General features: G+C 42.8%; 1 protein-coding gene across 2 annotated transcripts; it reads left to right on the forward strand.

Moving 5' to 3' along the window:
* Window positions 1-557: 557 nt before the first annotated feature.
* CNR1 (cannabinoid receptor 1) lies at window positions 558-24973 on the forward strand. Of its 2 annotated transcripts, none has more exons than XM_036318287.1 (2): window positions 558-960; window positions 22387-24973. In XM_036318287.1, the coding sequence occupies exon 2, from the start codon at window positions 22450-22452 to the stop codon at window positions 23863-23865; it is 1416 nt and encodes a 471-aa protein (XP_036174180.1). In that variant the 5' UTR covers window positions 558-960; window positions 22387-22449; the 3' UTR covers window positions 23866-24973. The 2 variants fall into 2 exon arrangements, with proteins under 2 accessions (XP_036174180.1, XP_036174178.1); XM_036318285.1 differs by lacking the exon at window positions 558-960 and adding an exon at window positions 972-1723.
* Window positions 24974-25298: the final 325 nt, after the last annotated feature.

A 25298-nucleotide genomic window follows, 5' to 3' on the forward strand; every position in this document is an offset into this window, starting at 1 on the left:
GGTGGAAAGCCTGCAGCTCTCCCCCGACCCCACTCGTGAGAGAGAAAGATGTCTAAACGACCAGGACCATCGCCGCCACAACCATGCCCAGGCCGAGGGGGAGGGAGGGAGGAGCCTTCTCTGCTGAAACGGCGGCCGGGGCTTGTTTGTGGGTTCGCGATTCACCGTGATAAATGGAAAGACCAATTAAGGTCTGATCCGAGCACACGGGAGGCAGACGGTGGCTGATAGTGGAACCAATTAACGAGCATGTCCCCTAGTTCCTGCCGCGGCCGCACCGTGGATGCCCCGGCGCCTGCGGCGGCTCCCTCCGGGCTCTGGAAAGGGCTGTCCTCCTCCCGAGAGAAGGTGCGAGGAGCGGGGCCCCGAGGTGGCTGGGGAGGGCCGTGCCCTGCAGGGAGGCTCGGAGCCAGCCGCCTACGGAGCCCAACTGTTTGCCACCCGGGCCGGGCGGATGGGGCGCGCCCGAGTCACCCGCCGGGCGGGGACGGCGGCTGTAGGGCGCCCGGGCTCAGCCTGGCGGTGCCCCGAGGGCGGAGGACAGGTGGTTCCGCGGCCGCCGCCAGGTAGCGAGCGGCTCGGGAGCTGCGCGGCCCGGTCCCCAGGTTTCGCTTGCACGGGGCCCGGCTGGCGCTGCCCGCGGCGGGGGCGACCTGGCGCAGTTGGTCGGGGGCTCCAAGCAGCCCCCCCGGGTCCGGGGCGCCCTCGGCCTCTCCCTTCTCGCTCCCCTTTCCCTTCCGGCTCATCCAGCCGCCCCAGACGTGACCCCCGCGCAAGGTGCTGGTGTTGCGCACAGCCAGGGCTGCGTGATGGATGGCCCCAAGGTCGGGGGGCGGCGCGGGCACCAGCCTCTCCCCAGCTCGGCCGGGATGTGAGGGTATCTGGGAGCAGAGCCAGGTCATGGAAGTGGGGGCCCCTGGGACCGCGGCGGAGGAGGAGGAAGAGGAGGAAGAGAAGCAGGTGACTCGGGTCAGAGGGGCTCGTACTCTCTGGCCCCGGGGCGGGCTCCCAGGAGAGTCCCCCGCGGCAGCAAAGTTTGGAGCCGCTGGCGCCGCGCCGCGCCGGTCCCTCCCCGCGCAGTTCCCTCGGCGGGGTCCGTGCCGCCGTCGCTGCCGGGGCAGGACAAAGGCTCATTAACACGTGATGGGACCGCGCCTCATAAATGGGACTGGATCGCGAGGGAGCCAGAGACAGCGCGCGAGCGGAGGGAGAGGCAGGGACCGCGCGAGCTGGGGAGGCGCCGCGCACCCGGACCGGCGGAGACGGGCGGCCCCACGCCGCGCCAGGCTGGGCGAGCGGGAGGACCCGTGCAGCGCCCGGGGAAGGGGCAAGGCTCGCGGGCGGAGGGGGCTCCAGTCCCGATCCTTGTCACTTGCGGGCGCTGCAGGCTGGGGACACCAGCGCGCGGGTAGCGCGGACCGACTGACTTACTGACCGACGGACTGAGGCACGTCCCGCTCCACCCCACCCCTTGGCATCCCAGCGCCGGCGCCGCCTCCCTCCCGCTACTCCCGCGGCCACCCCATCCTTCTGCACTTCTTTTCCGCCTCCGCCTCCTCTAGGCTCCCGCGGCGCCAGTGCCGCCCCCTGGCCCGGGCGGGGCGCCTCCGCTCCCTGCAGAGCCCTCCGTGGGGGGACGTTCCGTTCTAGCGGAGAAGCAGTCCCTGCGCTGGGCGAGAGGTGCCCAGGGAGCTGCCCATCCGAGGACCAGGGGATGCGAAGGGTAAGACCTGGCAGACTTTCATTTGGAAATACTTTTCCCTCTTCCCTCCCCCTGGGGACTGACCTGTGTGGTCCCCAAGGTCCATCCTAGAGTTCTTATTCCGCGTGAGCGAATCGTGCGTTCGTGTTTACTTCGCCGTGTAGCCCCCGCCTGTTACCTGTGGTCCGTGCTACTTCTGGAGGTTTCTACCATTTACGAGTTCCTGAATGTGTGTGCACCTGGCTCTCTGTGTGCACTGATGTCTGTTTGTGGAAAATGTGTAATTGTGCATGTTTGAAAAACAGGCGCTTGAGTTGGTGCTTAATGGCTATAAACCGTATCAGCAACTAAGTCTTCCCAGAGAAATACATCCATCTCAGCATCAAACCCAGAAACCGTCTAAAGTAAATTATTAGATGTCATGTAAAGAAATGTATGTCAAATAATGAACTTTTTATACAGGAAAATGTGTAGCTGCAGGAGCCACTCTTCTTTGAGGGAAAATAAATGGGCATGTAACTAATATCTAAATTTGAATGCTGATGGAACCATTTAACTCAGAAGTGGCCATTAGCTGAAAAAAGTTGATGTGCTTTTAAAAGACATGTCTTGCTAAGGCTCAGAACCATAAAAGGATCACCTCCTGAAGCAAATGTGTTTGCTGTGATAGACATGAGAAACTGTCATTTGGTCATTTGAAAGTTTAGAAGCAACATGCATATATCTAATTTTAGTTTTAAATTGAACAGATGAGAAAAAAATTAGTCACCTATTAATCATTTTGTCTCTCATCTCTTTTTTCTAAAAAAAAAAAAAAGTGTTATTCTTGCCTTTGTTGTTGTTTTCTTGATACATTAAGCATACTCTGGCATTTAAAACAATAAAAGATTAGACTAGATATACTGGCTTAAAGATGTTAAAAGATATTTCTGTGGGTCTCATAACTTCTCATTTTTATTACCAAGATAATATATTTTGAACAATGGGGGAAATGTAATTTCTTAGCAGAAATGGAGTGGACATTGAACATCAGTGGGATGCCCACTGCCATCAATCTATTTTGCAGAATATTGAGAAGCTCGGAGCAACCAACCTTTAAGGTTCCCATAGGACTTTATCTGATTTAAAGTGTTGCTTTTCTAATCCCACCCTGCTGACAGTTTACCAGGAAGATAGACTGATTGATTTCTCTTGATCCCCATCCCCCACTCTCCTAACTCAGTTATAGCAATTTTATCAAAATAAAAAGCCACGTATAGTTTCTTAAGTGAGACAAATTATTTTCTGATTATATCCATACGTGAACAGTATCGAGGCACCTCCAGAATTTCAAACGTTGCATAGTGTAGGCAGTTATTCGTAGGCACAACAGCAGTTACCATAGTTGGGCAGGAGGCTTGAGGATGGACATGGTTTTAAAAAAACTAATCCATTTTAGGTTATCAAAAGAACTTACTGTAAAAGGACTCTTTTTATTCCAAAGATGTCCTCACTCCAGGCAAGGAGCAGTCTTGGCAAAGGTATGTATCAAGTGTCTGATAGGGAGAAGTCTCATTGTGTTCCTAAGTCTCCATAGGGGTACAATGATGCTAGGGCAGGGGGGGGGGGGGGGGGGTGAGGGGGGGTGCTCAGTTCAGTTCTGACCTTTCAAAGATGAAATGACTATCCTTGCATACTCCTTATTAGGAAGACAAATTAGATCTCATGCCCCCCACCCCCCTTGTAACAGACAGCAGCAGTAGATGTGCATACAAAAAGAATGTTATGCCTAGTCCCTTCAATAAACCATAGGTGATAGTATGTACATTGGTGTATGAAGTTTTCCATTCTGGTGAAAATGCGATCTCACATTGGAGTAGTGCTGGGCTTTGTTTGTTATCCGCTGTTTTCTGTCTTTTTCTGTTACCCTTTTCCCAGTGGACTGCGAGCCTCCCCGTCTCGCCTGTGAGATTGTTCTTCTCTAATAAGCCTAGCTGCTGGATCAATGTGTTCTTTTTGGCATTTCAAAATGTTAAAATAGTGAAATTGTTAAGTGTTACCAAGATGAAACTGCTGGGAATAAAATTCTCCGGAAGAGCCACTATATGTGTGGCATATTTCAGTCTATTCCAAAAGAAAACCCCTTGGATTGGTTTACCTGTTTTCTGAAGAAAGAAGCAGCCCCATTGATTAGTGTTGATAAGTGTTTAGTATGCAGTGTCAGCTTATTAATTACTAAGGCAAAGCCTGGAAAACTCTTTCAAAACAATGGTGTGACATTCTCCTCTTCTCTGCGTTGACTCCGAATTAACATGAACCACTAGGAAATTTAGACAGGCTCCTTGGTTGTCTGGCATATGAGTGCTTGGATTTAGAATTGAAATACTTGGATGTATAAGAATTAACTATTATGAAATGAAACAGCAGTTATAGTTCACCACGCTTACCAAATGTTTCTTTCCAGAAAATAGTTGGCCTAATAAGGAAGGGGATTATTTCTCATAATTAGCTCTCCAGGAATGCTGCAAAAAAAAAAAAAAAAAAAAAAAAAAAAAAAAAAGTAATATATTGAATTTGGAAATCCCTAACAACACATGATGAAGAAAATGAGATTCGGTTATAGCGTCATGAATTTGGTCAGTAAGATGGAGCCTAGTCTTTGGGTTGCTGCCTGTTGTTCCAGGGGGTAATTATGTTGTCTCAATTGTGTGATGAACACAGAGGAGAACTTTCATCCCTGTAAAACAGGATGGTGTCTTCACCAGTGTAAGTCTGGCTCTTCTGTTTTTGTAGTCATCATTTTCTAATTGAACCAACCAAGTAGAATAAAACCAACATTGGGTTTAAGTAATTTATAATTCTGTTTTTGACTCTGAAACAACCTGGACCCAGTAGTGTTTGAAAAACTGCTGGGACCAGGCTTATATAGTGTATGTACATCTACATTGTGAGGGACAGCAAGCTCTGCTAATTTTTCTTTTCTTGACTGAAGATTGGTAGTGAAGTTAAAGAAATCAAAACCAATTGATGCACTTAACTTCATATTTCCCTCCTGAATCTCCAACTCTTTCCTAATCCTGTTCTTTAATAATGTTAAATTTGTATTATAACTGCCTGAATGCTGTTTTTGAGGGGAGGGGGGATTCACCACTTTGCCACTGAATTGCTATTAAATGTTTTGATAGCCATTAATTAGATCAGATTAACTTTATAACAATTACAGATCAACTCAGATTTCTCTCAGATATACTCTAGACTAAAAGAAAGGATAAATCTCATCCAGAATATGGACACTGCATAATTTAGGTGACTGGATATATCAACACACTTTTTTGCGTAGGTATGAACAAACTTTTTCATAGATGTATATCTAGACCAAAAGAAAGTCAGACACTTTTCTTTTTATATTTGAACATATAATTTAGGTTTTAAAAAAATATTATAGATTTGGGGAAGTGTCCAAATTTAGGGAAGCTGTGCAGATGGGCATTGAAGACTCAAGGCCACGGGAACTATCCACCTTGAATCAAAACAAGGCTGTTCTTATTTTCCCCCATAGTGGGATAGTGTTTCAGTCCCATGTGTTCTAAGAATCTTGCAAAGATGCCAGGATGGGCATAACCACATTTTACCAGTCTTGCTGACTTTTTTTTTTATTTTGGGGAAGAAAGTTGAAGGAAAGCTGGAAGAAAATATACAAAGTTATTACTACATCACAAAATGCACATTAACATGATAATATAAAAATGATAATGCTGTCATAAGTAAGTTACAGCTGTAGGAAATTTGTGAGACCTGAGAAAGGGAGGATTATGTCCAGTGGTTTTCCAGTGTCTACCTCTTGGTACTATTCAAGTGGTTTGATGTTAGATGAACTTCTCTCTCAATCAGGCCTTCATGGGTAATAGGTAAGCTAGGACATATCAGGAATAATAGGTTAAAACTATTATATAAAGTAATCACTGTGAACTTCTAGTTCATAACATAAAATATTTGCCAAAAGTTTTCCTAGGTCATATTTCTTCAATGAACAGGGTATCTCATTAAAAAAAAAAAAAGAAATATTACATTTCATTATAATAGTTTTTATAGGACAATTGCAATTACAAACATTTTGATCTAGCTTTCATTGAGATTTTCCATATAGATTATTGATGTGTAATGTTGGGATGTCCTCCAATTTAAAAGTTTCGTTTGGACAGGTGAATTGCATAACTTAGTGACCATGGACTTCTTGAGGTTCATAGTTGTGTTTGTATAGGCTTTTAACGGAAGGATTTTATTCACCAAACCTGAGCAAATGGGCCTGGCAGAGTCATAGTAGTTGTTCCAGAATACTATGAATTCTGTTTTAGCCCCAGCTGGTAACATTCTCACACCTGCACTTTAGGAAAGCTTTCAAAGTTGTTCTTTGTTTGTTTTGTGTTCTTTTGTTTTTGAATATGTGAGTTGAGATGAGTCAGGTAGGAATCAATGTTTTTTAGCTAACTCTTTTTAACCCACTGTGCGATTGCATTATATTCTGTATTTTTTAGTAAGATTCGTAAAGTCGATTTTGTATTTTTTGAATGCAACAAGGGATGTAAGTTCCCCTTTTGCCTAACACAGATGGCAAATCATTTTTCCCTCAGAGTACAATCTTTTATTACCTAATGTCTTATTTTTCTACTATAATTTACATTCATAATTGTTTAGCGTTTGGATTCGTTGAATAGAAATTTGATCTCTTTGGCTTGATTCCTTACCACCATTATCAATTCTGAATAGCATTTTAAATTGTTTCTTAATTTCAGGCGATAAAGTGCAGTATAGTTACCTGAATTTGATAGTGTAGTAGCTATTTTTTATTCCTACTAGCAAATTCCATGCTATTGCTTTTTAAAGAAAAGCAGAGGCATTTTTCAAAGATGTGCCAGGCAATCTGTTGTGATAGTTGAATATACTGGCAAGTGCTTTCACAAACTGTGTATGTCAGTAGTATATTTAAATATAATTAAAATAACATATAATTAGGAAACAACATTTGTCAAAGTTTAAGTTTAAATGGGAGGGTTCCCCTCTTTCCTTCATCATTTCTTCATTTGTTCTTTTAGACCATATATTTAGAGAATAAAATTGGAATCAATATGATTTCTATGAATTAAGTTACAAGGAGTTTCACATTTAAGTTGGTGATAAATTCCATTATGTTTTTTAAAAAACAAAATTCTACTTTCACATGTGGACATTTGTACCAAGAAACTTATAACATTGATTTCTGTTGGTCAGGAGGCTAAAAACGATGTTTTTAATACAGCAAGTGAGCCACCATTATAGATAGTATACCTTTGTCAGTCTTGCTTGCTTTTAACTCAGCTATATTTAAAAATAAATCAATTTTATGTATTCTTTACAAAAGAGACTTAATTTAATGCCATTACGATCTGTGTATTTTGGTTTATTCCGGTGTAGGTTGTTAAATGGATAAGATTTTCAACTCATTTTAGTGCATTGCTACCAGAATTTTTAAATGTTTTCTCCAGTTTTGATGTAAGTTGTGGTGAGCAAGCAATATGCATGTCGAGAAAGACCAAAACTAAACAACACATAACCAAAGTAAGCAAGAAATCATCCAAAGAATTCTGTATCTTTTGCATGTGTGAGAATTTGACTTTGGAAAATGTACAGCTGCTTTTGGAAATTATATCTAAATTCTTACAAATAAAGAAAAAGGAAATCTTTGAATGGTTTCAGTCCTCAGCTATGGAAACTAACTTTGAGTAACCAATGGTCCATTTTTTATTGATGAAATAATCAGAGAGAGAGAACAGTCTGCCCAGAGTCATATATTTTAGTGCTTTGGGATACATTTCCATATATTTATAACTGGTAGATATTTTTGTAAGATACTTGCCATCTATAAGCAGTGTAAATTGCATAATTACCAGGATAATTCTGTAAGGTAATTTGCATTACTTGAGCCTCCTGCAAAATTTCCATTTCAGTTTGTCGTTTTCTGGGTTCATCTCCTGTGATACATTATTTTATGGTTCTGGGAAAAGAAGAACAGAAACAGAGATATTTCCATCTTTAAAAAAAACCCAGCTGGAATGCTAACTACTTTTGCTTTTTCCCTGTTCTTTTATGCACAGGAACCATGGGTTCCCTCCCAATGGTGTTCAGCAGTGTTATAAAACTTTACATAGTCTTTGCCAATAGAATTAGGAGAAAATGGTGTTGAGTTCTTAATTTATGTCTGCATACTGGGTACTTAAATATTATATCTTGAAGCCACTTTTCTTTGCTGGACAAGATATGTAACAGTAAGTTTCCTGAAACAGCATAGAGAAGCCCTGAATTGCAGGCTGAGAGGCTCCCCACTTGTGCTTATGTTCAGGATAGACTACATTATTCTATTCCAGTCAAATAGAAAGGCCTTGGTTTTAAAGATCAGTGAGTTTACTGTGGCCTTGTAGTATAGTTTGATATCAGGTAGCCTGATTTCTCCAACTTGATTCTTCTTTTTCAAGATGGCTGTGGCTATTTGGGGTCTTTTGTGGTTCCTAAAACAGCATGGTGCTGGCATTAAAACAGACATATTCGATCAATAGAGCAGAATAGAGAACCCAGAAATAAACCCACATCTTTATGGTCAATTAATATTTGGTGAAGGAGGCAAAAACATACAATGAGGTAAAGGCAGTCTATTCTATAAATACTGTTGGGAAAACTGGACAGGTACGTGCAAAAAAAAAAAAAAAATGAAAGTAGACCTCCACCTTACACCATACATAAGAATAAACTCAAAATGGATTAAAGACTTAAATGTTAGACTTGAAACCATAGAAATCCTAAAAGAAAACATAGGCAGTAAAATCTCATACATTTCTTGTAGCAGTATTTTTTTCTGATATATTTCCTTGGGCAAGGGAAACAAATGGGACTAGAACAAACTACAAAGATTTGCACAGCAAAGGAAACCATCAACAAAATGAAAAGACAGCCCACTGAATGGAAGAACATATTTGCTAATGATAAATCTGATAAGGGATTAATTTCTGAAATTAATAAAAAACTTATAAAAACTCAGCACCAAAAACCCCCACACAATTCAATTAAAAAATGGGCAAAGGATCTGAATACACTTCTCCAGAGAGGACATATAGAGAGTCAGTAAACTTGAAAAAATGCTCAGCATCACTCATCACCACAGAAATGCACGTTAAAACCACCGTGAGATACCACCTCATATCTGTCAGAATGGCTTTCATCAGTAAATCAACAAACAAGTGTTGGTGAGAATGTGGAGAAAGAGGAACCCTTGTGCAGCATTGGTGGAATGCAGATTGGCGCAGCCGCTGTAGAAAATAGTATGGAGCTTCCTTAAAATTTAAAAAAATAGAACTGCTTTATGACCCTGCAATCCCACTTCTGGAAATACTATATCCTAACAATCCCGAAAGAATATATGCACACCTGTGTTTCATTGCAGTGCTATTTACAATAGCCAAGATTTAGAAATAGCCTAAGTGCCCATCAGTAGATGAGTGGATAAATAAACTGTGGTACATTTACTCAATGGAATACTACTCAGCTATAAAAAAAAAAAAAGGCAGGAAATCTTACCTTTCACGATAGTCTGGATGGATTTGGAGAGTATTATGCTAAATGAATTAAGTCAGACAGAGAAAGACAACTACCATATGATTTCACTTATCTATGGAATCTAATAAACAAAACAAACTAACAAACAAAATAGAATCAGACTCATAGATACTGAGAACAGACTGACAGCTGTCAGGGGGAAGCGGGGCTGGGGACTGGGTGAAAAAAGGTGAAGGGATTAAGCAAAAAAGAACACAATAAATAAACTCAGACACACAGACAACAGCATGGTGATTACTAGAGGGAAAGGGGTTGGAGGAAATAGTAGAGGGTAAGAGGGGATAAATGGTGATGGGAGGAGGCTTAACTTCAGGAGGTGAACACACAATACAAGGTACAGGATGATGTACTATAGAACGCTACACCTGAAACCTACATAATTTTATTTACCAATGTCACCCCAATAAATTCAATTAAAATACCTGTGAAAGTCTACTTTATCATGAAAGAAGGCTCCCTTAGCAATCCATTTCAATGATCTAAAACCACTCATAGATTAGCCTTTCTTGCTATCTAACCTCCATTCTTCTTTCCCCCTCCCCCCTCAGTCTTTTTCATAGCCATAATCTTTCACAATGGCTCTTAAACTATAGAGTGTGTTAGAATCTCCTGGCGGCCTTGCTAAAACACAGATGCATCCCAGCCCTGTAGTTTCTGTTTCTGTAGGTCTGAGGTATACCCTGGGAATTTGCATTTCTCTTAAGTCCCTAAGTGATGCTCAAGCTTCTGGAGACAGATGACCCTTAGAGAGTCACTGACTATAAAATAACTCCCTATGCACTAACAACCACTGTGGAACTTCTCAGATTGTTTTTGTACACTGGAATTTCCCAGCCTGTTCTCGCCTGTCTTGTTTCCTAATTCTTTATCTTCATGTTATTTTTTCTGAATCCTTTCAGTTACTCAGCCCCATACAAAATTGCATAATCGCATCATGCAAACCTAGGAAGGATTTGACCTTGAATAAGTACAATAGAACTACCTCATGGTTTCAGTAGCATAAAAATTCTGCACTTGCATCCAGTTAGAATACTTCCTTCTTAATCATAACTGTATTTGCAAAGCATATTTTGCATCTTTACTGAAGCTTATTTCTTCAAGTTCTATTTTACATAATTATTTGCATCTTGAAAGCATATTTCTCTGTTTATACCTTTCATTGTTAGCACACACTGAAAACTTTTTATTTAACATTTCAACTTAAGAAGGTGATACATTAATACCTACATTTAAAAATCATGTCTGAATGGAACTCTGAATTTACACATCAATAAACACTTATTTAAAATTATTCTAGTGAGAAAAGATGGGAAGGAAATGGAATTGTTTAGAAAGCTACTATATCCTCAATTTGTATGAGTATTTGAACAAATATTCTCTTCTCTTGTGAAAGATTCCAATTTAGACCCTGTAATAATAGAAGATAATTTTCCATTCTTTTTCATCACAGAGTTATAACCTTTGTTGGTGATTTCATATTTGAAAATTGGAAAGCTAAATGTTTCATAAAGTAGAAATGAGTTGAGTTTGTTATTAGAATTGATTTTGGGCTTGTGAGACATTCGCTTCTTTTAACCATATCTCGGCATAAACATACCATTTATTTTCAGTAGAACTACTTTCCTTTACTCATTCTTAATTACTTTCTTGGTGCAGAATTCCAAATATTCACAATTAATTTTTATTAATGTATTAAGTTTTCTCAATGTCCTTTTGCCTCACAAAAGCAATTTGAAATTTCATTTTTCTAGGCAGTAGTAATAACACATTTTAACCCTCAATAACAGATTTTCTTGTTTATGTTTTAATTAATTTAATAGTAAAATGCATAAAATGATGTAGCAGGAGGAGGAATTGCTCAACCAAAGCAAGAAGTATGTCCTGAACAGAATAACAAATTTATTGCTGAGGGCTTATAAAAGCCACTCCATCTAGTGGTTGAATTTTCACATAACTTCTCTCGACAAATCTTTAAAGAACACTTGCACATGGAGAAACCCATGTGGGAAAGAGCGATGCATAACAGCAAGCTTTTGAGGAAAGGAAAAAGTTCATTATAATAATAATTCCATATATTGTTTTTAAAGGTCAACAGTGTATAAGTAGGATTTGTTTAGAGTTGTGCATGTCACAAATATTTCTTTATATATCATTGTTATGTGGATAAACATTGTAGTTCATAATATATACCTGGGCTAAACAAGAGTAAGAACAAAAAGTAATTATCAGATCTTTGAGCATAACCTCCACTTACTGCCAATATAACTATTTGATACTGAGCTAAAAGATCCTGGAATAAATCATTGTTCATGCCTTTTATGTAACTTTTATATTTGGGCATTTTCTTTCAGATGGAAATTTGAGACCAAGACTTAGGTTTAATTCTCTAATGACCAACTGACTTTATGCCAAGGAAAAGTATCCACAGTTAAAAGCCATTCTACTAAGATATATCTGCCATGTTGCCAGTGCACACCAATATTCATTTAGTGAATATGTATTGAGTACTTACCTTGTGCCAGGCAGAGGACATATAAGGCCATATAAGACAGGGCTCTACCATCAAGGGTCGTCATCTGAAGGGTTTAGAAACAAGAAAGAATGCTATAGGATGACTCAGCAGTGCCCATCATCTCTCTTTGGGAAAAACCCTCAAAGCATTTATAGGAAGGGGATTTATACAACCCAGTACTCTTTGAAGATGAAGTATCATATGCCTATTACATATATTCATATACAACTCTACTCTGTCATTGTAGAAGGACCGATGGGTGGGCTTTATTTGATGGGATGAGGTAGGATGGACAATCATTCCCATTGCTTCCTTGACCCATATTCATTACACAGGTATGATACCAGATGTACAATGTATACAATACTAGGCACAGAGAACACACACAATAAATATGTGTTCAATGAAGCATCTTAGGGCCTTTAACTTTATATCCATCAACCACATTGCTGTGGTAACAGCTCTCTGCCCTTTGGGCACCAAGAGTTGTCACAGACACTCTCTTGTTGGAGCCCTGCTATGGTTTACAGAATTTCTTCTGCCTGATTCTAGCCAAGATCTTATGAACTAGCCATGGAGAGCCACCTTCACTCTGGGTCTAAGGAAATTATACTGCTCAAGGTGGGAAGTTAAGCAATTTCCAATGAGTTTGAATTTCTCTATAAAAATAATGAATGTTTAAAGCTTGTTTACTAACAACAGTCATGGCTCATTCAGACCTAAAGAAGGTGCCCTCTTCATTCCTCACTTGGTGTTGTGAAAACTGTCATTACCATCCACAGTCCTTATAATTGATTAATGAAGAAAACATAAACCTACCTAATTAAAAAATAATAGTGGCAATAACAAATTAGATTTTATTTACTTGCCAATAGTCACTGCAGATAAGATGCTAATCCAGGGTTGGTATTTATAGCTTACTAGAGGCCCGATGCACGAAATTCATGCAAGAGTAGGCCTTCTTTCCCACTGCTGCTGGCACCAGCTTCCCTCTGGCATCTGGGACCCTGGCTTCCCTCGCAGCCGTGGCTTCATCCAGAAGGTTGTGTGGAAGGATGTCTGGAAGGACATCTGGTCTAATTAGCATATTATGCTTTTATTATTATAGATGGTTAATTGGCATACTTTGTTCCTAAAGACCACAGAGCAAGGAAGATTTGCAAGTGCCATAGGCATCCTTTTTGCAGTTGGCAGATCATGCCTCCAGATTTTAGTTGTTCACTATGTAAAATTATCATGTACTATTTATCACTTCCTTTTCCCCAAATCAATTCTTCCCGCTTCCTAAGAAATGGAAAGAAGCGTGTCTTATTAAATGATTCTTGGGCCTCAGAGTTAAGAACAGGCACTTTGAATTTTGCACAGCTGGCTGAAGTTTTAGCTCTGCTCCTCTAGTTGGAGACCTTGGACAAAGCACTTCACCTCTTAGTTTTCTCATATGTACAATGGGGATTGTAATAGCACCTATTTTATGTAAATATTAAACAAAAGTAATATTTATGTCTAGCACAATGCCTGGCACGTAAACATTCAAATGTTTCTCGTTGAAATATTTGGGAATTCGAATTTTCTCTGCTGTGCATTTAAAGCACTCAAATTTTTTGAGATGGGAACATGGAAAATCAAGACTTTGTTTTTAGTTGGATTTAATATGTATGCTCATGGATTCAAAGAGAAAATAGCCCTTATTGAAGAATGAATGAGGAAACTTGAAAAGTATGCTGCACCATTTGGACAACATGCAGCACATTCAAAATTATTGCTGTCCTTGGTAATGGACTGTAAAGATTATCTGCTGGGTTCTATACACATTACAGATCAGAATAATATATTGCTTCTGACTTTTAATGACTAGACCTCATATGCAAGTTAAAGACAATCCTATGGAGTGTTTTATATGTGAACCAGGCTTCTACGGAATTAAAAACTTTATATGTTCTATTTCAAGGAAAGGCTGCTTCAATTATGCTTAATTATTTTCTTTATAGTTTATGTAGAAAAGGTTTCTCTCTGGAGGGGAAAAAGCAAAGGCACATATCAGTGGGAAACATCAAAATAGCAGAGCAAAATTAAATGGTAAGTGGAATTAGTTATAAAAGTCAGCAAATTATTCTCTTTATATCAATTATTTGCCTGTGTGATAGGCTCTTCTTGTGGCATCATCACCTACTAGTGAGTACTTATCTGGTGTGGCTTAGTTTCTTGAGCCATAAAACTCTTTGTTTTAGCAAGCCTTTAAATGTTAAATGATTAAGCATACTTCAGATCAAATTTGAAAATAAATATAGCCCTATAAGATCTTAATGTCTGTTTAGCTTATATAATTGATATATATTTATGAAAAGTCTAACACTCGTTTTATTAGCAAGAATAGACCAGAGAAAATAGTGCTGATTAATAACGTCTATGTTAAAAAAAAAGAAAGAAAGAAAAGCTAAAGCTTTGAGAACCAACTGAGCATTACAAGCATAATGGAATTTTCTTTTATATATGGGAGAAGGAGCTGACATTAATACAAAGAAGAGGGATTGCGTATTTTTGCCTAAATTATCAGGATAATTAAGTCAGTCCTTTATTTCTCATTGCTATAGAAGATGATGCAATAACTTACCAAACTACTTTAATAATTCCAATTCTAATGGTTAGAACAGACTTACTTACCCACTCAGCTGTAGCAGAAATACTCATTGAGTTATGATGTTGGCCTGTGAGAGTACCCATGTATATTGAAGACTTGGCTTAGACATAATGCAATTATGAGTCAACTAAAAATTTCCCTATTAACTTTAAAGAAATACATTAGCAAGTTATTTTTCTTGATCAAATTAGTAGAAACCAGACTTGTTCCCAGAAGTGAATGGAAAATAAACAAATATATCCACTGGCACCTTTGTTCTCTTGAACCCTTCACAAGACTTCTCTGAGGCTAGCCAAGCAGAACAACACAACCAGCAAAAGGTAGGGAAAAAACAGGATTAAGCCAGGGCCTGGCACTTCTGCATTTGGTATCCTGGGCTCCTGTCAATTTAGATACAATGAGCTTGGCATTGTCTCCTTAAAGCATTTATAAACTTAGAAATTTGGAGAAAGAGCCTGGTGAGCTGGTACAGTCTGTAACTATATTGGGAGCAACAACCCTTCTGATGTTCCCAGTGGCTTTTCTGCCTTCCTGGACAGGACAACCTGCGGGAAGCAAATGCTGCTTAGTGTCTGTACCCCCAGAGATGCTGTACAGGCCAGAACTGCAGGGATTTTGACTCTGGATACAACAGTGATAATATCTAAAATGTTGAAATGTCTCTCTGAAACATATAAGGTCTCCAGCTGGGTAGTGAAGAATAAAATAACCTGCTATTAAGTGATACTGATATGGAAAAAATGCTATTTGTAGTCTTGTTTTGAGGACTTTCTTGATGCTCACCCTAATCAGAATACAGATTTCTTCTATCCTTAATGGTGATAGAAACAAAGATATACAAAGATATAGACTTTGGTAGACTTAAAAAAAAACTCATGCTGCTGCCATAATATAAAATTTCTTGGATGATACCATAGCTTGATAGTTGTATAAATTTTGGGGGGAGGATTAATGGAGAGGCAGGTGTGCATATAGAGAGATGGATTAAAAGAACTGGTGGTGGTATTCTAAAAAATTGAAGTTAAGCTGTAACTGGTTTGGCTCAGTGGATAGAGCATCGGCCTGCAGACTGAAAGTTCCCAGGTTCGATTCCAGTCAAGGGCATGTACCTTGGTTGCGGGCACATCCTCAGTAAGGGGTGTGCAGGAGGCAGCTGATCGATGTTTCTCTCTCATCAATGTTTCTAACTCTCTATCCATCTCCCTTCCGCTCTGTAAAAAAAAAAATCAATAAAATATATTTTTTAAAAATTGAAGTTAAAAAATAATAGATATATTGCATTAAAATATTCTTATTATTATAAATGCATGACTTATAGCTTGAATTATTAGAACATGTTGGTTTACTTAAGTAGAATTCAAGGAAAATCCCCGATATATTTTTCAGTCAATCTTTTACTATAACTGCAATAAAAACAACTGCTTTTTTAATAGGTACATCTACTATGCATCTTGCTAGAAATTTCCAATTATGATTTTCCCAGTAGCAAACAAAAACAAAATTAATGGCAGCCACATCCCCCAAAGCATAAACTCTATTACTAATGAACTCTCAAAGAAAACTCACAGTGCAAAAAAATGAGCAGGTGAAAATTACTGTAATAATCCAAATGTAGAAATAAAAGCAAGAATTACTGAAATGCAGAGAACAGTTTTCCTGCCACGATCCCATTAACTTAAAATAGCCGGGGCACTGTGGTATTTGGATATTACCAAGATCCTTGAACTGCACAATATTCATGTGTATTTTTTAACTGTATTCTTTAATTAAAGTTGGACTGTTTTGGATAGAAATTACTTTGTATCTAACTCATTTTATCTAGATAATTTGTTTTGATGAAAGTGCTTGGTTGCATTAAAATGGGAAATTGTGGTGACAAATATGGTGATTTTAGCCTAGAGTAAATCACAGCACACGGGTTTTGCATTATGGAAATAAGATCTGTGATCCTTTTTCTTCACTTTATAGTTCTTCCAAATACTGACTGTAGTCCTTGAGGCCATGCCAGTAGGCAGATTTTACAAGATGCTAAGATAGAAAATAGTGATTTAGTAGGAGGTAGTGTTAATTACAATGGACTGACAAAATGCCTCAATTTTGTGTTGGTAAGAAGCTGGAAGGCTTGAATATAAGACGCAAAAACGGCTTTCTCCTAGTTACCGTTAATCCTTAAAACTACCAAAACCAGCAACTCTGGTGTCTGAAAGACATGGGTTCAGCTACAAACTTTTCATATTCTGGACAGCTTATCATCCAATTGGCCTCCATTTCCTTGTCTGTGAAATGGGAGTTATAAATAAGCACCTGATAGAGTTGTAATGACAATTTAATGGTAGAATAAATGAAGAATCTCTCAAATGCCTGGAATATACAAATAGACATACTCCTCTTCCTTTACCCCTGTGTATATTTTCTATTTTCTTTGTGCCTTAAGTGCTGAGACAGAAATAAAAATTGAATAAACAGCCTATGATTCAATTAGGGCAATTAGATCATAGGGCAATTAGATATTATCTTGATATATAATTAATAAATAAGGCTGAGAGCCATAGTACTAAGTAATGATAATAATTAATATTGAAGAGTTAAATTTTGTGCCAGGCACTATGTTAAATGTTCTTTAAAATATTTAAGTTTCGCCCTAACCGGTTTAGCTCAGTGGATAGAGCGTCGGCCTGTGGACTGAAGGGTCCAGGGTTCGATTCCAGTCAAGGGCATGTACCTCGGTTGCGAGCGCATCCCCAGTGGAGGTTGTGCGAGAGGCAGCTGATCGATGTTTCTCTCCCATCAATGTTTCTAACTCTCTATCCCTCTCCCTTCCTCGCTGTTAAAAAATCAATAAAATATATATAAAAAATATATTTAAGTTTCAACACAATTCTATGATTTAGGCTTCCACCTCCTCCTCCTTCCTATTTTACAGAAGAAATACTGAAGTTTTGAAAGACTAACACGGGTCTGACACTAACACTTGGTCTGTGTAACTCCTAACTCAGTGTTCTCTCCATTAGTAGTGCCTTGACTGGTTGGAATCAGTAAATAAATATTGGTTTTTGTGATTATTTTGATTATTATAGATATCACTCACTACTTCTAATCTACACTAATAAAAGAGAAAAATGGTAATGGCATACGACGCTACCCTTTTCATTGGCTAATCAGGGCTATATGCAAATTAACTGCCAACAAGATGGCAGTTAATTTGCATATGTAGGCACAATGCAGGGAGGCGAAAGGGAAAGCAGGAAGAAGCCCCCTGCCACTGACAGTGATCGGAAACCCAGGGGGGAGCTAAGAGCCGGGGGGGGGGCCGCCTTTGCCCTGCCCCCCAGCCATGATCGGAGAATCAGGCACCTTTGCCGCCCTGGCCAGTGATAGCAGGAAGTAGGGGTGGAGCCAGCGATGGGAGCTGGGCACAGTTGAAGCTGGCAGTCCCGGGAGCTAGGGGTCCCTTGCCTGGGCCTAAAGCGGAGCCCACGATCGCGGGGCCGCTGCAGCTGCGGGTCCCCACTGCCCGGGCCGGATGCCTCAGCCAGAGGCGTCCTGCAGGGGCAGGGGCGGAGCCTGCAACCGCAGGGAGCTGGGGGTCCCCTGCCCAGGCCTGACACCTCTGCCGGAGGCCTCAGGCCTGGTCAAGGGGCCGATCCGATGATTGGTGATCGGAGGGTGATGAGGGTCAACTCCTCTGGCCGAGGCATCAGGCCTGGGCGGGGGGCTGGGGGTCCCCTGCCCAGGCCTGATGCCTGGGCCAGAGGCATCAGGCCTGGGTTGGGGGCGGAGCCGGGGATTGGGGGGATATGATGGTCCTTTTGCCCAGGCCTGAAGCCTGGGTCAGAGGCATCAGGCTTGGGCGGGGGGTGGAGCAAGCGATCAGAGGGAGATGGGGGTCCCCTGCCCAGGCATGATTCCTGGGCCAGAGGCCTCAAGCTTGGGCGGGGGTCAGAGCCAGTGATCAGGGGGAGATGGGGGTCCCCTGTCCAAGCCTGACACCTCTGGTGGAGGCGTCAGGCCTGGGCAAGGGGCCGATCAGGCAATCGGAGGGTGATTGGGGTCTACGCCTCTGGCCGAGGCATCAGGCCTGGGCAAGGGGCAGAGCCAGCAATCGGAGGGGTTTGGGGGTCCCCTAACCAGGCCTGACGCCTGGGCCAGAGGCATCAGGCCTGGGCTGGGGGCCGATCCTGCGATTGGAGGGTGATGGGGGTCAACGCCTGAGGGCTCCCAGTATGTGAGAGGGGGCAGGCTGGGCTGAGGGACACTCCCCCCCCCACCACCCAGTGCACAAATTTCGTGCACCAGGCCCCTAGTTTTTTTATAAGCTAATGAGCCTAATAGCCACATTTTAAACAAGCCTTTATAAATAGTAAAATCAATTCTCTGGCTGTTTATTTTAAAACTAGAGGCCTGGTGCACAAAAATTTGTGCACTCGGGGGGGAGGAGGGGTCCCTCAACCCGGCCTGTGCCTTCTCGCAGTCTGGGACCCCTCGGGAGATAATGACCTGCTGGCTTAGGCCTGCTCCCGGGTGGCAGAGGGCAGGCCTAATCCCTAGGTGCAGCCCCTGGTTGGGCTCAGAGCAGGGCCGATTGGGGAGTTGGGGCGCCGCCCCCTGTCATGCACAGAGCAGGGCGGATCGGGAGGTTGCAATGCCACCCTCAGTCACGCTCAGGGTAGGGCCGATTAGGGGGTTGGGGCACCGCCCCCTGTCACACTCAAGGCAGAGTCGATGGGGAGGTTGCGCGCCACCCCCTGTCACGCACAAAGCAGGGCCAATCAGGGGGTTGGGGAGCTCCCCCCTGTCACTCACAGAGTAGGGCCGATAGGGGAGTTGGGGCACCACCCCCTGTCACACACAGAGCAGGGCGGATCAGGGGGTTGGGGCGCCGCCACTGTCACACTGAGGGCAGGGCCTTTGGGGAGGTTATGCCTCTACCCCGTCACACACAGAGCAGGGCCTGTGGGATGGGGGGTTGGGGCACCGCACCCTGTCACACACAGAGTCACAGGGTGATCAGGGAGTTTGGGAGCTCCCCCTATCAGGCACAGAGCAGGGCCGATCAGGGGGTTGGGGCGCCTTCCCCTGTCATGAACAGAGCAGGGCCGATAAAGAGGCTGTGGCCCTGCCCCCTGTCACACACAGAGCCACAGGCGATCAGGGGGTTTGGGCGCTGCCCCCTGTCACGCTGATCCCGGTGCCGGGAGGCCTCGCGGCTCCGCTGATCCCGGTGCTTGCCGGGGTCCAGCCCCAGCAGGTCCAGGGGTCCCCAAAGGTGTGGATGGAGTCGGCAAAGAAGGAATGACACAGAGACAGCGTTCAGTTGATCAGCAGCCTAGCCAGGATCTCTAGCCAGAATCTCCAGCCAAGTTCTGGTCTGGATCTCCAGCGAAGTTCTGGTTCAGGATCTCCAGCCAGGCTCTGTGTCCATGTTCTCTTGCTAGGTTCTCCAGCCAGGTTCTGTAGCCATGTTCCCTTACTAGGTTCTCCAGCCAGGTTCTGTCCAGGTTCTCCAGCCAGGTTCAGTCACCAGTTTCTAGTCAGGTTCTTTTGCCATATTCTATCCAGGTTCTGTAGCCAGGTTCTGTCTCTAGGTTCTTCAGCCAGGTTCTCTCGCTAGGTTCCGTCTCTAGGTTCTGTGGCCAGTTTCTGTCCAGGATCTTTTGCCATGTTCTCTCCAGCGAAGTTCTTCTGTCTCTAGGTTCTGTGTAGGTTCTGTCTTCTAAGTTCTGTCTTCTAAGTTCTGTGTTCTAACTTCTGTGTTCTAAGTTCTGTGTTCTAAGTTCTGTATTCTAAGTTCTGTGTCTTGCTGTCTTGTTACATCTGTATTTATACCAGTTGATTCAATCCTATCAATCTCTATTACAAAGGTTAGGGCGTTTCTTATCTCCATCCCAGGGAGTAAAGATTATGTAGCTTAAGCATGATTGTTCGTAGTTAAAGTGATTAATTACCCGCCTGGCACTTAGTTGAGGGGTTTTATTCCCTCCCTAACTTCAGGGGAAAATCCCTACCTGGGGAAACAACCTTTCTCAGAGACCTTGGTTAAAACACATAGTGCCAAGAAGGTGAGCAAACATATTAAGAACAGTATGCCATATATGCCAGGTCCTTTGAAACAGCAAAGATGGACTGGCTCCCGGCAGGTGCTGGGAGGCATATTACCCTTTTACTATATAGAATAGAGGCCTGGTGCATGGGTGGGGGCTGGCTGGTTTGCCCTGAAGGGTGTCCTGGATCAGGGTGGGGGTCCCCACTGGGGTGCCTGGCCAGTCTGGGTGAGGGGCTGAGGGCTGTTTTCAGGCTGGGACTGAAGCTCCCAACTGCTCCTTTTTTTCTTTCTTTTTTTTTATTCTGGGCCAGCTTTAGCTCTGGCTCCAGCTCTGAGGCCTCAGCTGCTGAAAGTAGGTATCTGGTTTGTTTAGGTTCTATAATCGAAACTCTGTATCAACTCCAGCTCTGAGATCCCGGACTCGCTGAAAGCAGGTTCCTGGGGTTTTTTTTAGCTTCTATATTTGTAACTATGTTTCTTAAACTGCAGGCTCAGAGGCCGGCAAGGCAGGCGGGGAACGTTGGTTTCCTCCGTCACTGAAGCAAGCAAGCCTCATGTTAGTTTCAAGCTGCCTGGCTGCCGGCCGCCATCTTGGCTGGCAGTTAATTTGCATTTCGCCCTGATTAGCCAATGGGAAGGGTAGCGGTCGTACGCCAATTACCATGTTTCTCTTTTATTAGATAGGATAAAACCCAGTTGCTTAGCTTAGAATTGAAGAGCCCTTACAATTTGGCCTGTTCTCTCAGTCATCCTTATTTCTAGGGCCATCCACACGAGAAGCCTAGAATGATGAGACCTGACTCTTGTATTCAGTGTGCTTGTGGCATCACACCACTCGTGGGGGACACAGCCAGGAAGCACTGTCCATTATCACTCCTCTCTGGCAATACATATCTTGGTCTTGCTCTGGCTGGGTGACTCAGTTGGTTGGAGTGTTGTCCCATTCACCAAAAGGTTTCGGGTTCAATTCCAGGTCAGGACACATATCTAGGTTTCAGATTTGATACCCAATCAGGTGTGTAGGACAGGCAGGTGATCGATCTCTCTTTCTCTCTCTCTCTCTCTCTTTCTCTCTCTCTTTCTCTCTCTCTCTCTCCCTACTTTCCTCTCTCTAAAATAAATAAAAATATATTCTTGAGTGAGGATTTAAAAAAAGTCTTGCTCTTCTCATGAGCCCCAGTGAATGTTAGCCCTCTGTGACATTTTCCTTGGTTGGTGTAGATTTTAGAAGTTTTTCTCAGCCATGGCTCAGTCCAAATGTCACCACTAAGCGAAGAGACTTGCCTGCTAGAGCCAGGACTGGGACCCAGGTTTTCCTGCACGACCACTTCTTCCTTTTGGTCCAGCAGTTTCTTCCTCCCCCTTTACATTCAACACACAGACCACGCAGCTCAGTCTCTGATTCCACACTGTCTCGTTCTTTGGGTGTCTTGCACATCCAGTCTTACCTGTGTGACAAGGTGATTAAAGTCTTCAGGAACATCAGATACCACTTGTGTGTGTGTGCGTGTGTGTGTGTGGCTGTAGAAGCCAGGTGGTAAACACTTCCTGACCCGACTGTGAAGTGCACACCACACCCAAGCACATGTTCTTCCCTTGACCCTCAGACCCTGGCGCTCCATAGAGGACTCACACAGTGGCATATCCAGAGAATTCAACTAATGAAAGAAACATGTTTCTGGCGCATGCCACATCAGCAACTCCTGGGTGGCTTTTCTTTAACTAAGTGACTAACCCATTTGGTTGACAAATCTGGCAAGGATTTTACCTGTATTCAGAGACAGGAATGAAATAACATGATGGTACTCATTGACGTTTGTTTGAATTCTGGTTTTCTCACCATCCGGCTTATCTGTTTTCCCTGTTAGGATTCCCTGCTGCCAGCCTCTTTCTCAGTCCTTTGGAGTTTGGCCTAATAGAAGACAGAGGGTATGAAGTCGATCCTAGATGGCCTTGCAGACACCACCTTCCGCACCATCACCACGGACCTCCTCTACGTGGGATCGAATGACATTCAGTACGAAGATATCAAAGGCGACATGGCATCCAAATTAGGGTACTTCCCGCAGAAATTCCCTTTAACTTCCTTCAGGGGCAGTCCCTTCCAAGAAAAGATGACTGCGGGAGATAGCCCTCAGTTGGTCCCAGCGGACCAGGTGAACATTACCGAATTTTACAACAAGTCTCTTTCGTCCTACAAGGAGAATGACAACATTCAGTGCGGGGAGAACTTCATGGACATGGAGTGCTTCATGATCCTGAACCCCAGCCAGCAGCTGGCCATCGCCGTGCTGTCCCTCACGCTGGGCACCTTCACGGTTCTGGAAAACCTGCTGGTGCTCTGCGTCATCCTGCACTCCCGCAGCCTCCGCTGCAGGCCTTCCTACCACTTCATCGGCAGCCTGGCGGTGGCAGACCTTCTGGGGAGTGTCATCTTCGTCTACAGCTTCGTTGATTTCCACGTGTTCCACCGCAAAGATAGCCCCAACGTCTTTCTGTTCAAACTGGGCGGCGTCACAGCCTCCTTCACGGCCTCGGTTGGCAGCCTGTTCCTCACAGCCATCGACAGATACATATCTATTCATAGGCCCCTGGCCTATAAGAGAATCGTCACCAGGCCCAAGGCTGTGGTGGCCTTCTGCCTGATGTGGACCATCGCGATTGTGATCGCTGTGCTGCCTCTCCTGGGCTGGAACTGCAAGAAACTGCAATCGGTTTGCTCAGACATTTTCCCACTCATCGATGAAACCTATCTGATGTTCTGGATCGGGGTGACCAGTGTGCTGCTGCTATTTATCGTGTACGCATACATGTACATTCTCTGGAAGGCTCACAGCCACGCGGTCCGCATGATTCAGCGCGGCACCCAGAAGAGCATCATCATTCACACGTCGGAGGACGGCAAGGTGCAGGTGACTCGGCCGGACCAAACCCGCATGGACATCAGGCTGGCCAAGACCCTGGTCCTGATCCTTGTGGTTTTGATCATCTGCTGGGGCCCTCTGCTTGCCATCATGGTGTATGATCTCTTTGGGAAGATGAACAAGCTGGTGAAGACGGTGTTCGCCTTCTGCAGTATGCTCTGCCTGCTGAATTCCACCGTGAACCCCATCATCTATGCTCTGAGGAGCAAGGACCTGAGACACGCGTTCCGGAGTATGTTCCCCTCGTGTGAAGGCACCGCGCAGCCCCTTGATAACAGCATGGGTGACTCGGACTGCCTGCACAAACACGCAAACAACACAGCCAGTGCTCACAGGGCCACGGAGAGCTGCATCAAGAGCACTGTCAAGATCGCCAAGGTGACCATGTCTGTGTCTACAGACACGTCTGCCGAGGCTGTGTGAGCCTGATGCCTCATGGGCAACACAGGAAAAGAAATTATTTTTTTTTAAGCTAAAAATCTAGAAGAGTCTGTCGTCTCATCAGTTATATTTTTTAAGTTTATCGTGCTCACTGAAAAGGTGATTGTTACCATGATCAGTTGTCTGTTCGCTGATGTTTTGATAGTGTAGATTCTCAAACTCAGTTCTCCAGGGATTTACAGTGAAGAAAGCCTGTTGCTTAAGTGACTGGAAGGTCCTTCAAAGTGTCAGTGAAACAGGAGGGAAGCCTTTTGCTACACAATTTGCAGTCTAAGTACCACTGGAACAACGCCATGAAATGAGTAATGCCTTTGTAACCACCACTTTCATTATAATGTGAAATGTATTTGTCCATCAGTATCAGAGCTGTCCATTTTTACAAGTTATAGTACTAAAGTAGAGCTATTTTGTAAAATGTATTGTGTCCTGTGAAATGTGTACCGGTGTTTACTATGTGTTGTTTATATTTGTCTAGTTCAGCAAAACTGAAAAGTAGAATTTTATGAAAACAGTGGAATATAAGCAGTGGGTATATGCCAACGAGACCACTTTTTTTAAAGAGTATTGCCCATGATATAACTTTAGAAACCTTAATATTTTTCAAATATCTCTATTTAAATTTGACATTGGAAATAATGATAAAGGTTGTTGTTGTTTTCTGTTAATACAACAAGAAGAATTGGAAGACTCTCCAAAGTATTGAGCAGAATTCAGTGACACTTAAAAATTTATTAGCTCTGCATTTTCATACAAGGACATTTATGATCTTCTGGACTAAAGCTATTCTCTTGGGTGATGGATTACAATTATAACAGGGGGGAAAGGTATATTGACTTTTTTGGCTGACGTCTCTGACTTTCTTTAGTCTTTAGCTATTACTGGACCTCTTAAGACAGCATGTGTCAATCTTAATGTATATTGTTATCACTGTGCAATTGCTGTTTACTTGAAGAGTATTGTATCCTTGTGTTCCAGGTTTAAGTAGATTTTATGCCTGGATGGCCAAACAACAGTCTTCATTTTTTTTTCTTAATTGAAAAGAAGTATTTATTGTCTGGATCAGTAAAATTGTACTGTGTGTGAGTGTGAATATAAATGTGTGTACGTGTGTGTTTCTATCCTGCAACTGTTACCGTAATGTCATAAAGTGAGAAAACTGTGACGAAGTGTAAACTGTACCACTTGCTGTACTCTTGTACATGAATTCAGTTTCTAAAATCGAGTTCATTGAGATAATCTTGTTGATAAAAATACTGACCACGAGCATTCAGAACCCTCCCCCACCTCTACCACTGCCTTTAAGAGGCTGGGTCAAGTATTACTAAATTGACCTTCAGGTATTTTATAAGACCAGTGTTTAGCAAGGAATAATCAGTAATGAACATTTAAGTGAAGGTCTGTATTTACAGTGTTAA

This window comes from Myotis myotis, unplaced genomic scaffold, assembly GCF_014108235.1.
Source record: "Myotis myotis isolate mMyoMyo1 unplaced genomic scaffold, mMyoMyo1.p scaffold_m19_p_7, whole genome shotgun sequence".
NCBI lineage: Eukaryota > Metazoa > Chordata > Mammalia > Chiroptera > Vespertilionidae > Myotis > Myotis myotis.

Excerpts from the sequence above, each read along its gene's own strand:
- CNR1 (XM_036318287.1), top strand. The coding sequence starts at position 22,450 with ATGAAGTCGATCCTAGATGGCCTTGCAGACACCACCTTCCGCACCATC.